General features: G+C 43.8%; 1 protein-coding gene across 10 annotated transcripts in view; it reads left to right on the top strand.

Annotated features, from left to right (window-relative positions):
* The window catches only part of LOC110521343 (receptor-type tyrosine-protein phosphatase zeta), a 99,903-nt gene that overhangs the window by 54,875 nt on the left and 29,582 nt on the right, over positions 1–15,446 (top strand). For all 10 annotated transcript variants that reach the window (XM_090231212.1, XM_090231211.1, XM_090231208.1 and 7 more), the window contains exons 3-8: positions 2,644–2,823; positions 3,301–3,452; positions 9,861–9,956; positions 11,171–11,237; positions 13,037–13,194; positions 13,984–14,134. In XM_090231212.1, the coding sequence (XP_090087338.1) occupies positions 2,644–2,823; positions 3,301–3,452; positions 9,861–9,956; positions 11,171–11,237; positions 13,037–13,194; positions 13,984–14,134 (804 nt within the window). The remainder of the gene's footprint in view (positions 1–2,643; positions 2,824–3,300; positions 3,453–9,860; positions 9,957–11,170; positions 11,238–13,036; positions 13,195–13,983; positions 14,135–15,446) is intronic.

Below are 15,446 nucleotides of genomic sequence, written 5' to 3'. Positions count from 1 at the left end.
ATTAATCAAAGGCAGACATCGGGAGGTTGAAGTTGCCTAGTATGATGAGTGGTGAGCCATTCCCCTTAGTCTGAAGGACTCGTGAATACCATTTTATGTCTCTGCTAGAAGTTTGAAGGTTGTTAACTAGCATTAGCCTTGTTGGCCGCATATTGGCAGTTCCAAATGTTGCCGGACCCCAGGAATTCCACATGGGTTGTGCGCCCATGGTACACTAAATTAGAAGGGTTGCAGCTACGGGGTTGGGAGCATCTGTAAAACCTACAGGGAGAGGAGCCAACAGGGATAGAAAACACACACACGTAGTTGACATCTACAAAAGAGTACAATGAGATCATCTGAAAATAACTAAGATACTAAACTGAGAGAGTGGTGTGAAGCCTCCCTCTCATAACTTGAATTTATTTGTTTTTCACATAGCATTCTATAAAACTTTTATGTGATGTTCAATAACATTTTTTTTCCAACATCCAAATATCTACAATATTGTGACACAAGCTTTTAAACTGTGCAATCGCTACTTGTATTGGTGTGGCCTCATTTGATACTTTGTCGAAAAGGGTCTCTCCCTCACACACGCACACACACACACACACACACCAGCAGCAACTTAAATTGCCCACAACAGAAAGATGATGAAGAATAGACTGTTGCATCCTGTCCCCTCTGCTGCTGCTGTGTGTGTAGCCATTGACATGCTAATGGTCTGACCCAGAACCCAGTATGACCTCATTCAGCCACATTGTCCTCTGGCGGTTGTCTGCAGTATGTGGACCCCAGGACTTACAGTACATTCAGTTAGAAAAGGAAATAAAATGCTGCTAGTAAATCAAATCAAATTGCTTTGTTAATGTGCTTTGTTAACACGTGTAGACTAACAGTGAAATGCTTATTTACGGACCCTTCCCAACAATGCTGAGACAAAAATGTAGAAGAAATGAAGTGTGCGTGTGTGTCTGATCCCTTCAGAAGGTGTGTGTGCAGTAAGTATGTTTACATACTCCATCGAGAGCATCCCGACAGGTTGCATCACCGCCTGGTATGGCAACTGCTCGGCATCTGACCGTAAGGCGCTACAGAGGGTAGTGCGTACGGCCTAGTACATCACTGGGGCTAAGCTTCCTGCCATCCAGGAACTATATAATAGGCGTGGTCAGAGGAAAGCCCATAAAATTGTCAAAGACTCCAGTCGCCCAAGTCAGACTGTTTTCTCTGCTAACCTGTACCCCTGCACAATGACTTGGTACAGGTACCCCCTGTGTACGAGGCTTAGCCTCGTTATTTCGCAGCCGGTTACGACAGAGCCTGGGCGTGAACTCAGGGACTCTGATGGCACAGCTGGCGCTGCAGTACAGCACCCTTAACCACTGCGCCACCCGGGAGGCCAGCCTTGTTATTATTGTTACTTTTTATTATATTTGACTTTATTTTATTTTATTATTTTAGTTTATTTGGCAAATATTTTCTTAAATCTTCTTGAACTGCACTGTTGGTGAAGGGCTTGTAAGTATTTCATGGGAAGGTCTACACTTGTTGTATTCGGCACGTGTGACAAATAAAATTTGATTTACACTCAAGACGATATTGCTAGCCCCTTAGTTGATTCCAGTTGGAACATTCAAAGCAAAGAATAACCAAGAGCAGACGTTGAATGAAAGTTAATTTAAGTATTTACCAACATATTAGTCCTAACATGAAACATTGGCATTGCATGAAGTTGTTCTCTCATGTGGAATAGGCACATCAGTGCTATGCACAACCCCAGATCAACGCTAGCCCTTTCCCCTAAGCTTTTCATGTTGATCTGAAATAATTGGATTGGACTCGATTCAACTGCACAACAAATCATCCAATCCACGATAACTTGAATCAGGTATCGGTGCTGGGATAAAAACAACATCTGCACACCCTGTGGGTCCCCCAGGAATGGCTTGAGAAACTCCACAGTTCTAAATCAAGTTTCAAATCAAATTTTATTTGTCACTTGTTTTGTAAACAACAGGTGTAGACTAACAGTGAAATTCTTACTTATGGGCCCTTCCCATCAACGCAGAGATACAAGAAAATAGAGAAATAATAGAAACATAATAATAAAAGCAACGATAACTTGGCTATATGCAAGGGGCACCAGTACTGAGTCCATGTGCAGTGGTACGAGTTAATTGAGGTAGATATGTACATATAACAAGGAATAAAGTGACCAGGTATATGTGATTAGTCAAAAAAGTTTGTGCACAAAGGGTAAATGCAGATAGTCCGGGTAACTATTTAACTAACTATTTAGCATTCTTATTGCTTGCAGAAGCTGTTCAGGGTACTGTTGGGTCCAGACTGCAACAGCAGAGTGAACAGTCTATGGGCAGTGGGCACTACCCTCTATCACCCCAGTGAAATCCCATCAAAGCAGACACACCTGAAGGTGATTAGCTCATTAGCTCCCCCACAGGAGCACACCTGCAACCAGTTAGTGCGTGATTAGAGAGGAAGAAACCCGAGTAAACTACCGAAAAAGGGAAAACAAATCGGTTGTGTTTTGTAATGGATAACTGCATATGTACTTGTTTTGGGCAAGTTCATATAGCTGAGGCACCACCAAATATGTTTCTACTATGCATTAAACACATTTCAACTCTCTCCCGGCAGGGACTCTAAACCAAAACAACTGGGCCAACAAGTACCCATCATGCAGCAATGCTAGACAGTCGCCCATCAACATCGAGGAGGAGCTGACACAGGTCAAAGTTCAGTTCCAAAAGCTGGAGTTTGAGGGCTGGGAGGAGGCGATGTCTGATAGGACCACCATCAAGAATGACGGCAAGACCGGTATGAGCTCTCAGGTCACCAGAAGTCTCATCATAAAACCAGCCAGTAATGAAACTGAAAAGCTGAAGTAATACAATAAAATAATCAGCCATTAAGTCAGCTAGCTATTCAGTAGCCACACTGCCTGTCTCTGACCCTGGTGGTCTGGGTCTTAATTACAGTCTAATTATAATACATACAAATATTGAGCACTGTTGTTATAGTGTATACTTATGGCACTTTTTAAACTGATGGTGCAATTACTTGGTTCTGGTGTGGAGATGATTGAAGGTGTTTTTCCCTTTCTTGGTATGACATTGGCATGAAATATAATACCCTCATGCTGTGAATGTAAATATGTGTGTGAATGTGCGCGTAGGTGCATGTACACGTGTGTTCTCCATTGGCAGGCTTCAGGCCGCATCAATATACTATGTGTGGGTGTATGTGTATATTGGTTAATGGGTTCAAATAATGCTCTGTGTGTGTTCTCTCCAGTGGCGGTGAACCCAGAGGGGGACTTCTATGTGAGTGGAGGGGGGCTGAGGGGCAGGTTTAAGGTGGGGAGAATCACCTTCCACTGGGGCCTCTGTAAGGCTTCCTCAGAGGGCTCCGAGCACAGTCTCAGTGGGGTCAAATACCCCCTGGAGGTAAGACCTGACACTCACTCATTATTTCTCCATTCTGATTGATTGTTTTATAGTCAACCAAACTAGGATAAAGTTAACAGTTAAGTAGTCCAATTTGTAGAACGTTTCATTTATTTAGCACTGTATCAAAATATATTGTAATAAACGCTATTATAAAAATCCATACCGGTATGTGGATCCATTCCAGTATACCTTAAAATAGTATACGTATATCACCCAGCCTACTCCCAATGACAGTACACAGGATGGCAGGGTAGCCTAGTGGTTAGAGCGTTGGACTAGTAACCGGAAGGTTGCAAGTTCAAACCACCGAGCTGACAAGGTACAAATCTGTCGTTCTGCCCCTGAACAGGCAGTTAACCGACAGTTGAAAATAAGAATGTGTTCTTAACTGATTTGCCTAGCTAAATAAAAAAATAAAATGTGTATTTATAATGGATCCCTATTATCAATCAAATGTATTTATAAAGCCATTTTTACATCAGCCGATTTCACAAAGTGCTGTACAGAAACCCAGCCTAAAACCCCAGACAGCAAGCAATGCAGATGTAGAAGCACGGTGGCTAGGAAAAACTCCCTAGAAAGGCCGGAACCTAGGAAGAAACCTAGAGAGGAACCAGGCTCTAAGGGGTGGCCAGTCCTCTTCAGGTTGTGCCGGGTGGAGATTATAACAGAACATGGCCAAGATGTTAAAACGTTCATAGATGACCAGCAGGGTCAGATAATAATAATAATAATAATAACAGTGGTTGTAGAGGGTGCAACAGGTCAGCACCTCAGGACTAAATGTCTGTTGGCTTTTCATAGCCAATCATTCAGAGTTGGAGACAGCAGGTGCGGTAGAGAGAGATTTCAAAGCAGCAGGTCTGGGACAAGGTAGCACATCCAGTGATAGGCAAGGGTTCCAAAGCCGCAGGCAGAACATTTGAAACTGGAGCAGCAGCATGACCAGGTGGACTGGGGACAGCAAGGAGTCATCAAGCCAGGTAGTCCTGAGGCATGGTCCTAGGGCTCAGGCCCTCCAAGAGAAGAGATAGAGATAGAGAGAGAGAGAATTAGAGCGAGCATACTTAAATGCACACAGGATAAGACAGGATAAATACTCCAGATATAACAGACTTACCCTAGCCCCCAACACATAAACTATTGCAACATAAATACTGGAGGCTGAGACAGGAGGGATCGGGAGACACTGTGACCCTGTATGACGATACCCCCGGACAGGGCCAAACAGGCAGGATATAACCCCACCCACTTTGCCAAAGCACAGCCCCCACACCACTAGAGGGATATCTTCAACCACCAACCTACTACCCTGAAACAAGCCCAAGTATAGCCCCCGAAGATCTCCACCACAAAACCGAGGTAGGCGCTAACCCGGACAGAAAGATCACGTCAGTGACTCAACCCACTCAAGTGACACACCCCTCCTAGGGACAGCATGGAAGAGCACCAGAAAGCCAGTGACTCAGCCCCTGTAATAGGGTTAGAGGCAGAGAATCCCAGTGGAGAGAGGGGAACCAGCCAGGCAGACCGGCCAGGCAGAGACAACAAGGGAAGTTCATTGCTCCAGTGCCTTTCCGTTCACCTTCACACCCCTGGACCAGACTACACTCAATCATAGGACCTACTTAAGAGATGAGTCTTCAATAAAGACTTAAAGGTCGAGACCGAGTCTGCAAGTCTCACATGGCTAGGCAGACCATTCCATAAAAATTGAGCTCTGTAGGAGAAAGCCCTGCCTCCAGCTGTTTTCTTAGAAATTCTAGGGACATTAAGGAGTTCTGCGTCTCGTGACCATAGCGTACGTGTAGGTATGTACGACAACACCAAATCGGAAAGATAGGTAGGAGCAAGCCCATGTAATGCTTTGTAGGTTAGCAGGACAACCTTGAAATCAGCCCGAGCCTTAACAGGAATCCAGTGTAGAGAGGATAGCACTGGAGTTATATGATCAAATTTTTGGGGGTTCTAGTGAAGATTCTAGCAGCTGTGTTTAGCACTAACTGAAGTTTATTTTGTGCTTTTTTATGGGTAGCCGTAAAGTAGGGCATTGCCATAGTCTAATCTAGAAGTGACAAAAGCATGGATTTTAAAAAATGGCATAATTGTTGGACAGAAAGTTTCAGATTTTTGAAATGTTTTACGAAGTTGCAAAAAAGCTGTCCTTGAAATATTCTTGATATGTTCGTCAAAAGAGAGATTAGGGTCCAGAGTAACGCAGAGGTCCTTCACAGTTTTATTTGAGATGACTGTACAACCATCAAGATGAATTGTCACATCCAACAGAAGATCTGTTTCTTGGGACCTAGAAACAGACAGCATATGTCTTTTGTCTGAGTTTAAAAGTTTTAAAAATTGCCGCCATCCACTTCCTCATGTCTGAAACACAGGCTTCCAGGGAGGGAAATTTTGGGGCTTCACCATGTTTCATCGAAATGTAAAGCTGTGTATCGTCCACATAGCAGTGAAAGTTAACATTAGGTTTCCGAATGACCCCACCAAGAGATAAAATGTATAGTGAAAACAATAGTGGTCCTGAAACGGAACCTTGAGGAACACTGAAATGTACAGTTGATTTGTCAGAAGACAAACCATCCACAGAGACAAACTGATATCTTTCTGACAGATAAGATCTAAACCAGGCCAGATCTCTCCAAAAGAATGTGCTGATCGATGGTATCAAAAGCAGCACTAAGGTCTCGGAGCACGAGGACAGATGCAGAGCCTTGGTCTGACGCCATTAAAAGGTAATTTACCACCTTCACGAGTGCAGTCTCAGTGCTTTGATCAAAAACCAGACTGAAGTGTTTCGTATACATTGATTGTCTTCAGGAAGGCAGTGAGTTGCTGCGCAATAGCCTTTTCTAACATTTTTGAGAGGAATGGGAGATTCGATAGAGGCAGATTCGTTTTTTTATATTTTCTGGGTCAAGGTTTGGCTTTTTCAAGAGAGGCTTTGTTATTGCCACTTTTAGTGAGTTTGGTACACATCCGTGGATAGGGAGCTGTTTATTATTTTCAACATAGGAGGGCCAAGCACAGGAAGCAGCTCTTTCAGTAGTTTAGTTGGAATAGGGTCCAGTATGCAGATTGAAGGTTTAGAGGCCAAGACAATTTTCATCAATGTGTCAAAAGAGATAGTATTAAAAAACTTGGATGTCTCCCTTAATCCTAGGTCCTGGCAGTGTTGTGCAGACTCAGGACAACTGAGATTTAAAGAGGAGTCTGTAATTTGCTTTCTAGTGATCATGATCTTTTCCTCAAAGTTTATGAATTTATCACTGCTGAAGTGAAAGGCATCCTCTCTTGGGGAATACTGCTTTTTAGTTAGCTTTGCGACAGCATCAAAAATACATTTTGGATTGTTCTTATTCTCCTTAATTAAGTTGGAAAAATAGGATGATCGAGCAGCAGTGAGGGCTCTTCTGTACTGTCTAGCTAGTCGGAAGACTTCCAGTTTGGTGTAGCGTCATTTCCGTTCCAATTTTCTGGAAGCTTGCTTCAGGGCTCTGGTATTTTCTGTATATCAGGGAGCTAGTTTCTTATGACAAATGTTTTTTGTTTTTAGGGATGCGACTTCATCTAGGGTAAACAGTAGCTCTAAAAAGTGATTGAGTAGGCTGTATAGATTTCATGACAAGAAGCTCAAAATATGAAAACGCAGTCATTTTTTGAAAATTTAAATTTGCTATCGTAAATGTTAGCAACACCTAAGCCTTTGCGGGATGCGCAGGGATATGGTCACTAGTGTAACCAGGAGGAGAGGCCTCATTTAACACAGTCAATTTATCAGGCTTAAGCTATGTTTCAGTCAGGCCAATCACAAGATTTTGATCAGTGATTGGTTCATTGACTATAACTAACTGCCTTGGAAGTGAGGGATCTAACATTAAGTAGCCCTATTTTGAGATGTGAGAGATCACAATCTCTTTCAGTAATGACAGGAATGGAGGAGGTCTTTATTCCAGTGAGATTGCTAATGCGAACACCGCCATGTTTAGTTTTACGCAACCTAGATTGATGCACACACACGGTCTCAATGGGGATAGCTGAGCTGACTACTCTGACTATGCTAATGGCAGACTCCACTAAGCTGGCAGGGTGGCTAACAGGGTGCAGGTCAGGCTGCAGGCTATCTCATTGTGGAGCTAGAGGAGTTAGAGCCCTGTCTATGTTCATAGATAAGATGAGAGCACCCGTCCAGCTAGGATGGAGTCCGTCACTCCTCAGCAGGCCAGGATTGGTCCTGTTTGTGGGTGAGTCCCAGAAAGAGGGCCAATTATCAAAAAATTATATCTGTTGGGAGGGGCAGAAAACAGTTTTCAACCAGCGATTGAGTTGTGAGACTCTGCTGTAGAGCTGATAACTCCCCCTAACTGGGAGGGGGCCAGAGACAATTACTCAATGCCGACACATCTTTCTAGCTGATTTACACGCTGAATCTATGTTGTGCTTGATGACCTCTGACTGTTTCATCTTAACATTGTTGGTGCCGACGTGGATAACAATATCTCTATACTCTCTACACTTGCCAGTTTTAGCTTTAGCCAGCACCATCTTCAGATTAGCCTTAACGTCGGTAGCCCTACCCCCTGGTAAACAGTGGATGATCGCTGGATGATTCGTTTTAAGTCTAATACTGTGGGTAATGGAGTCGCCAATGACTAGAGTTTTCAATTTGTCAGAGCTAATGGTGGGACGCTTCGACGTCTCAGACCCCGTAACGGGAGGAGTAGAGACAAGAGAAGGCTCTACTCTGTACTTACTTACTGGTGGCACAGACACTGTTTCATCCTTTCCTACACTCAAATTACCCTTGCCTAGCGATTGCGTCTGAATCTGGACTTGTAGCACAGCTATCCTCGCCGTAAGGCGATCGTTCTCCTGTATATTATGAGTACAGCGACTGCAGTTAGAAGGCATCATGTTAATGTTACTACTTAGCTTCGGCTGTTGGAGGTCCTGACGAACCATGTCCAGATAAAGCGTCCGGAGTGAAAAAGTTGAATGAAAAAAAGTTAAGTGAGGGAAGTAAAAAGTAAAATATAAACGGTAAGTAAAAAGTAAAAACTGTAAAGTTGTCAGGTAGCAAAGTAAGGTTGGCAACAAAACGCATAGCAACACGTAAACAAGTGACCGGAAATGTGTAACTCTGTGTTGTTGTATGTGTCAATGTTGTATGTATTGTTTTGTATTGTTGTATGTGTCAATTTGCTACGCTTTATCTTGGCCAGGTCGCAGTTGCAAACTTGTTCTCAACTAGCCTACCTGGTTAAATAAAGGTGAAATAAAAAATTAATAAAATAAAAGACTTCAAGGAGAGCAGTTCAATTGTTGTGAGGAAGGCTTCAGGGCACCCAAGAAAGTCCAGCAAGCGCCAGGATTGTCTCCTACAGTTGATTCAGCTGCGGGATCGGGGCACCACCAGTACAGAGCTTGCTCAGAAATGCAGGTGTGAGTGCATTTGCACGCACAGTGAGGAGAAGACTTTTGGAGGATGGCCTGGTGTCAAGAAGGGCAGCAAAGAAGCCACTTTTCTCTAGGAAAAACATCAGGGACAAACTGATATTCTGCAAAAGGTACAGTGATTGGACTGCTGAGGACTGGGGTGAAGTCATTTTCTCTGATGAATCCCCTTCCCGATTGAATAGGGGCACCCGGGTTGCTTCTTAGCCAAGGGAGTGGGCTCACTCAAAATTTTGCCTAAGAACACAGCCATGAATAAAGAATGATATCAACACATCCTCCGAGAGCAACTTCTCCCAACCATCCAGGAACAGTTTGGTGACGAACAATGCCTTTTCCAGCATGATGGATATTTTGGGTCTATGGCCAGGAAACTCCCCAGACCTTAATCCCATTGAAAACTTGTGGTCAATCCTCAAGAGGCGGGTGGACAAACAAAAACCCATCAATTCTGACAAACTCCAAGCATTGATTATGCAAGAATGGGCTACCATCAGTCAGGATGTGGCCCAGAATTTAAGTTACAGCATGCCAGGGTGGATTGCAGAGGTCTTGAAAAAGAAGGGTCAACTCTGCAAATATTGACTCTTTGCATCAACTTAATGTATTTGTCAATAAAAGCCTTTGAAACTTATGAAATGCTTGTAATTATACTTCAGTATTCCATTGTAACATCTGACAAAAATATCTGAAGACACTGAGGCAGCAGACTTTGTGCTTCTACAACTGCATTGCTTGCTGTTTGGGGTTTTAGGCTGGGTTTCTGTACAGCACTTTGAGATATCAGCTGATGTACGAAGGGCTATATAAATACATTTGATTTGATTTGTCAAAATCTATATTTTTGTCATTCTCAAAACTTTTGGCCACGACTGTAGTGTTCAATGACAGTACATAGGATATCAACCATCTCCTGTACCTTATCTCTGTCTGTTCCAGATGCAGATCTACTGTTATGAAGCGCTTCACTTTGAGTCCATAGACCAGGCCATCAAGGACGGGGGCAGGATCACAGCTCTCTCTGTGCTGTTAGAGGTGTGTGTTTGTATGTTGTGACTTGCTATGACCATGTAATAAATGTCTGGAGCAAATAGTGTGTTAAGTGTTGCTCCAACGGGGGGTGGGTCAGGTAGGTATTCTAGGTAGATTGGGTGGAGCGGATTTTCCTGGTGGGGGGTTCAGATAGGTAGGTACTATAGGTAGATTGGGTGGAGTTGGTGTTCCTGAGGGGGTTCAGGAAGGTCGGTACTGTAAGTAGATTGGGTGGAGCGGGTGTTCCTGAGGGGGTTCAGGTAGGTCGGTACTGTAAGTAGATTGGGTGGAGCGGGTGTTCCTGAGGGGGTTCAGGTAGGTAGGTACTGTAAGTAGATTGGGTGGAGCGGGGGTTCCTGAGGGGGTTCAGGCAGGTAGGTACTCTAGGTAGATTAGCTGTCGACACTGACAGGAAGAGTGTATTTGCGCTGTCTGTGTTTATGCGTTTGTGTGGATGTGTGTTTGAGCGCGTGTGTGTGTTCATGCATGTGTGTGTGCATGACCTGTGTCAAGAGTGTGTAGTGGATCATTTTGCACCCATACCAGCAAGGTTTTTCATAGTCGATGAGGGATATGAGGGATAGATATGAGACATATCTACTTGCAATGGCATGACTTACCATTAGGTAGAAGAGGCAATTGGCTCATCAAGGTTCCTCGTGAGCTAGCATAATTTAGAAAAAAACTATGCTAGTAATATTATTATTTTTTGTACAATTATTCCACACGAGGCCCCTAGATTATGCTACACTCCGCGACCGACCCTGAAATCAAAAGGGACAGGATAGTGGAACTGATTACCCACCACAGTATCAGACTGACCACAGATTAGACATGCATTATAGAGTTTGGGTTCAGCTGTGGATTATACAATCTCTAGCTATTAGCTTGCATCAGTGTGAGCTTCAGTTTAGCATCATTGTTAGCTTCAGCTTAGTTTAGCATCAGTGTTAGCTTCAGTTTAGTTTAGCATCATTGTTAGCTTCAGTTTAGTTTAGCATCATTGTTAGCTTCAGCTTAGTTTAGCATCAGTGTTCGCTTCAGTTTAGTTTAGCATCATTGTTAGCTTCAGCTTAGTTTAGCATCAGTGTTAGCTTCAGTTTAGTGGGTCACAGCAGCCTAAAAATATAGAGACACAAAAAAGTGAAGGAGAGGAGAGGAAGCCACTGTAGACTTTTGAGAGGTCTGACTAACCTGTTTCTATTCCCTTTTTACAGACAGGCATCGAAGACAATGACAACTACATGGCCATTATCGACGGAGTCAACAGTGTCAGCCGATTCGGTATACCAACCTGACCTCCAGTAACCTTATACTCATCCAATGCTCACCTTAAAATAGTGTATTTAATGTAACGACTCGCTACGCATGGCTGGTAGGATGTCAATGATGAGGAACATTGACAAGAACAATGGCGTATTTATTCAAATAAATGGGTTCACAAAAAGGATGGTCAAAAAATGTCACTCAAAACCACTCCCACACACAGGGGATAAATTTAACTTAGACTGGAATTTAACTTAAGAGACTAAATAGCTGGGCTGCTATCCAGCTTACCAGCCGATTTGTTCTTTCCAATTTTTTCTTCCTGTGGAAAGTCAATGTGCACGGGCTTCCTCCAAATGTCTGTAGAGCTCAGCCTCCGGCATCCAGCAAGGAGCTCCTCCCCTGTGGAACTGAACCAGCACCTTAAATGAGCCCACTGTGCAGCAGCCTAAAGCTTAGTGTATACTTCCCAGTCAAAACAGTTTGCACATATATTGCGACTACATTTTGTGACGTTGTTTTGTTTGTTTTGGGGGTTGGTAGGGTTTTAGCACACACAATTATTTCTTGAGGCAAACCTAAGTTCGTAGCCGAAGTCTACGCCTCTTCGTCAGTGATTGGTCAACAGTAGGGATTTTTCAATGAAAAGTTTGTCTTTCAACTAGACAACTACTTTTCATGCACATTTTTTCCCTTGAAAAATACTGCACCAGACATCTTAGTTAATTTAAAATTGCACTACCTAAGACCTCCTTGGCAAAAATGTAAAAATTAATGACAGATTCCTTGATTTAACTTTGATTCAAACTATGTTGAGGAAGTGTTACTGGGTATGTTGTTGATATGGCATCTCAAGAGGAACAAACAACATTAATATTGCAGCTTTTTTCTAGTTTTTCAAGCGAGGGTCTTTAGGGACTATGTGAAACGAGATGTTCACTTCGCCTAGTCGAGTTCTGCTAAGAGCAAACCGAACCTATGTATGCGGACACCTTAACGACGTGGAGTGGCTTCAGGTGCAGGGCGTGGCACTGCAACCTAGCTTGCTGCACCCTAATCTGCTGGTTGTGGTGTGTGGCTGACTCCCCAAATAGTGGCATTCCCCGGCCACACCACCTGGGGCGCCACACTAAGTTAACCAAACACAAAGCCACCTTATCCAAGCGTAGCTATAAACCCCTAGTTTGCGTTTCATTATAGATGTATTACTGCACAGTACTAATTGAAAGTCTGCATAGCCTGGGCTATTAGAAACTGGGTGGTTCGAGTCCTGAATGCTGATTGGCTGAAAGGTATGACAAAACATTTCTTTTTACTGTTCTAATTACCTTTGTAACCAGTTTATATAATAAGGCACCTCAGAGTTTGTGGTATATGGCCGATATAGCACAGTTAAGGGCTGTATCCACGCACACTGCGTTGCATCGTGCGTTAGTACAGCCCTGAGCTATGTAATATATTGGCCATATACCACACCTCCTCGTGCCTTATGGCTTAAGTGTAGTAATTCATGCTAATGGCAGTTGAAGTTTGTCATGCAAGTAGGCGTTACAGAGGACTTCAGTGCATCAGCTCATTGTTGTGGGTAATGTCAAGCTCTTATGAAAGCTAGTTGTACAAACTTCTTTGTACAGATTTAAAGTCAAGTGCCACTTTACCCCACAGTCATACACCTACTATCTCACTGTGTCATGATAATGAACATTTGATGTTTGTCGTCTATCCTCTCTTTCTCTCTCACTACTTTATTTAGCCTTCCGTGCATTTTCATCTTACAGATGTCCCCCTCTTTTCTCCTCTACCCTCCTTTTCTCAAGGTAAGAGTGGGATGGTGGGTCCCTTCTCTCTCCGTGGCCTCCTGCCCAACTCAACAGATAAGTACTTCACCTACAATGGCTCCCTCACCACCCCACCCTGCACTGATACCGTGGAGTGGATTGTCTTCAAGAACACTGTGGCCATCTCCGACACGCAGGTGTGTGTGTGTGTGTGTGTGTGTGTGTGTGTGTGTGTGTGTGTGTGTGTGCGTGTGTGTGTGTGTGTGTGTGTGTTTGTGTGTGTGTGTGTGTGTGTGTGTGAATAAAAGCAGAGAGTGTGTGTGGAAATATTGTTTTTGTTAGTACAGAAGAGAAAGGGAGCGCGAGAGTGCTGGGCGCCTCCTCATCTCCCTATTTGTCCCCTGTCAGATGACAGTTGTTTTTTTATAGTATGAATTGGTTGGGTGGGAGCTTAACATATGCTCCTTCAAGTCGCTATTCATAATTGGTTGTAGCTCTGTGTGTCTGTTTCTTTGTGTGTGTGTGTGTGTGTGAGACCCTTTTTGATAAGGTATCAAGTGTGTGTGTGTGTGTGTGTGTCAGTACCATGTGTTTCATTTTAAGCGGAGTGAAGGCCTCTGTCTATATTTCACCAAAAATTTCACAAAAAAATACAGTTTTATATCTTTATGTTTGAAGCCTGAAATGTGGCAAAAGGTCGCAAAGTTCAAGGGGGCCGAATACTTTCGCAAGGCACTGTACATGCATGCTTGTGTGTAGCACGTGTGTGTGTTAGGGTGTGAGAGGACTGAATACTGTTTGAACCAGTTGTTTAGGTCTATGTGAAAAATGATAATAGTAATACAACCACCATTTCCCAATGATCTTTATGTACTCTCTCCTTGTGTGTCATTGTGCCCAAGGACACAATGTGAAATCACCATGCAATAACAAGCACTAATGTGTAATAATGTGTTGATGAACGTGTTGGTTGTATTGTGTTGTAGCTGGAGATGTTCTGTGAGGTGATGACCATGCAGCAGGCAGGCTATGTGATGTTGATGGACTACCTGCAGAACAACTTCAGGGAGCAGCAGCAGCAGTTCATGGGACAGGTCTTCTCCTCCTATACCGGCACAGAGGAGGTCCTCACTCCCAGTACGTACCTGTCTGTCTGTCAGAGGAGGTCCTCACTCCCTGTACGTACCTGTCTGTCTGTCAGAGGAGGTCCTCACTCCCTGTACGTACCTGTCTGTCTGTCTGTCTGTCTGTCAGTCAGAGGAGGTCCTCACTCCCAGTACGCACCTGTCTGTCTGACAGAGGAGGTCCTCACTCCCAATATGTACCTGTCTGTCTGTCTGTCAGAGGAGGTTCTCACTCCCAATACGTACCTGTCTTTCTGTCTGTCAGAGGAGGTCCTCACTCCCAATACGTACCTGTCTGTCTGACAGAGGAGGTCCTCACTCCCACTACATGCCTGCCTGCCTGCCTGTCTGTCTGTCTGTCTGTCTGTCTGTCTGTCTGTCTGAGGAGGTCCTCACTCCCAGTACATACCTGTCTGTCTGTCAGAGGAGGTCCTCACCCCCACTACGTACCTGTCTGTCTGTCAGAGGCAGTCCTCACTCCCAGTATGTACCTGTCTGTCTGTCAGAGGAGGTCCTCACTCCCAGTACATACCTGTCTGTCTGTCTGTCAGAGGAGGTCCTCACTCCCAGTACATACCTGTCTGTCTGTCTGTCAGAGGAGGTCCTCACCCCCACTACGTACCTGTCTGTCTGTCAGAGGCGGTCCTCACTCCCAGTATGTACCTGTCGGTCTGTCAGAGGAGGTCCTCACTCCCAGTATGTACATTTGAAGTCGGGAAGTTTACATATACTTAGGTTGGAGTCATTCAAACTTGTTTTTCAACCACTCCACACATTTCTTGTTAACAAACTATAGTTTTGCCAAGTCGGTTGTCTACTTTGTGCATGACACAAGTAATTTTTCCAACAATTGTTTACAGACAGATTATTTAACTTATAGTTCACTGTATCACAATTCCAGAAGTTTACATACACTACGTTAACTGTGCCTTTAAACAACTTGGAAAATTCCAGAAAATTATGTCATGGCTTTAGAAGCTTCTGATAGGCTAATGGACATCATTTGAGTCAATTGGAGGTGCACATGTGGATATATTACAAGGCCTACCTTCAAAATCAGTGCCTCTTTGCTTGACATCATGGGAAAATCAAAAGAAATCAGCCAAGACCTCAGAAAACAAATTGTAGACCTCCACAAGTCTGGTTCATCTTTGGAAGCAATTTTCAAACACCTGAAGGTACCACCTTCATCTGTACAAACAATAGTATGCAAGTATAAACACCATGGGACCACACAGCCGTCATACCACTCAGGAAGGAGACTCGTTCTGTCTCCTAGAGATAAATGTACTTTGGTGCGAAAAGTGCAAATCAATCCCAGAACA

Source organism: Oncorhynchus mykiss, chromosome 4 (genome assembly GCF_057628025.1).
Source record: "Oncorhynchus mykiss isolate SJ-2025 chromosome 4, ASM5762802v1, whole genome shotgun sequence".
Lineage (NCBI taxonomy): Eukaryota > Metazoa > Chordata > Actinopteri > Salmoniformes > Salmonidae > Oncorhynchus > Oncorhynchus mykiss.
Note: the sequence above shows the minus strand (reverse complement) of the source record. Positions and strands in the feature narration are given on the sequence as shown.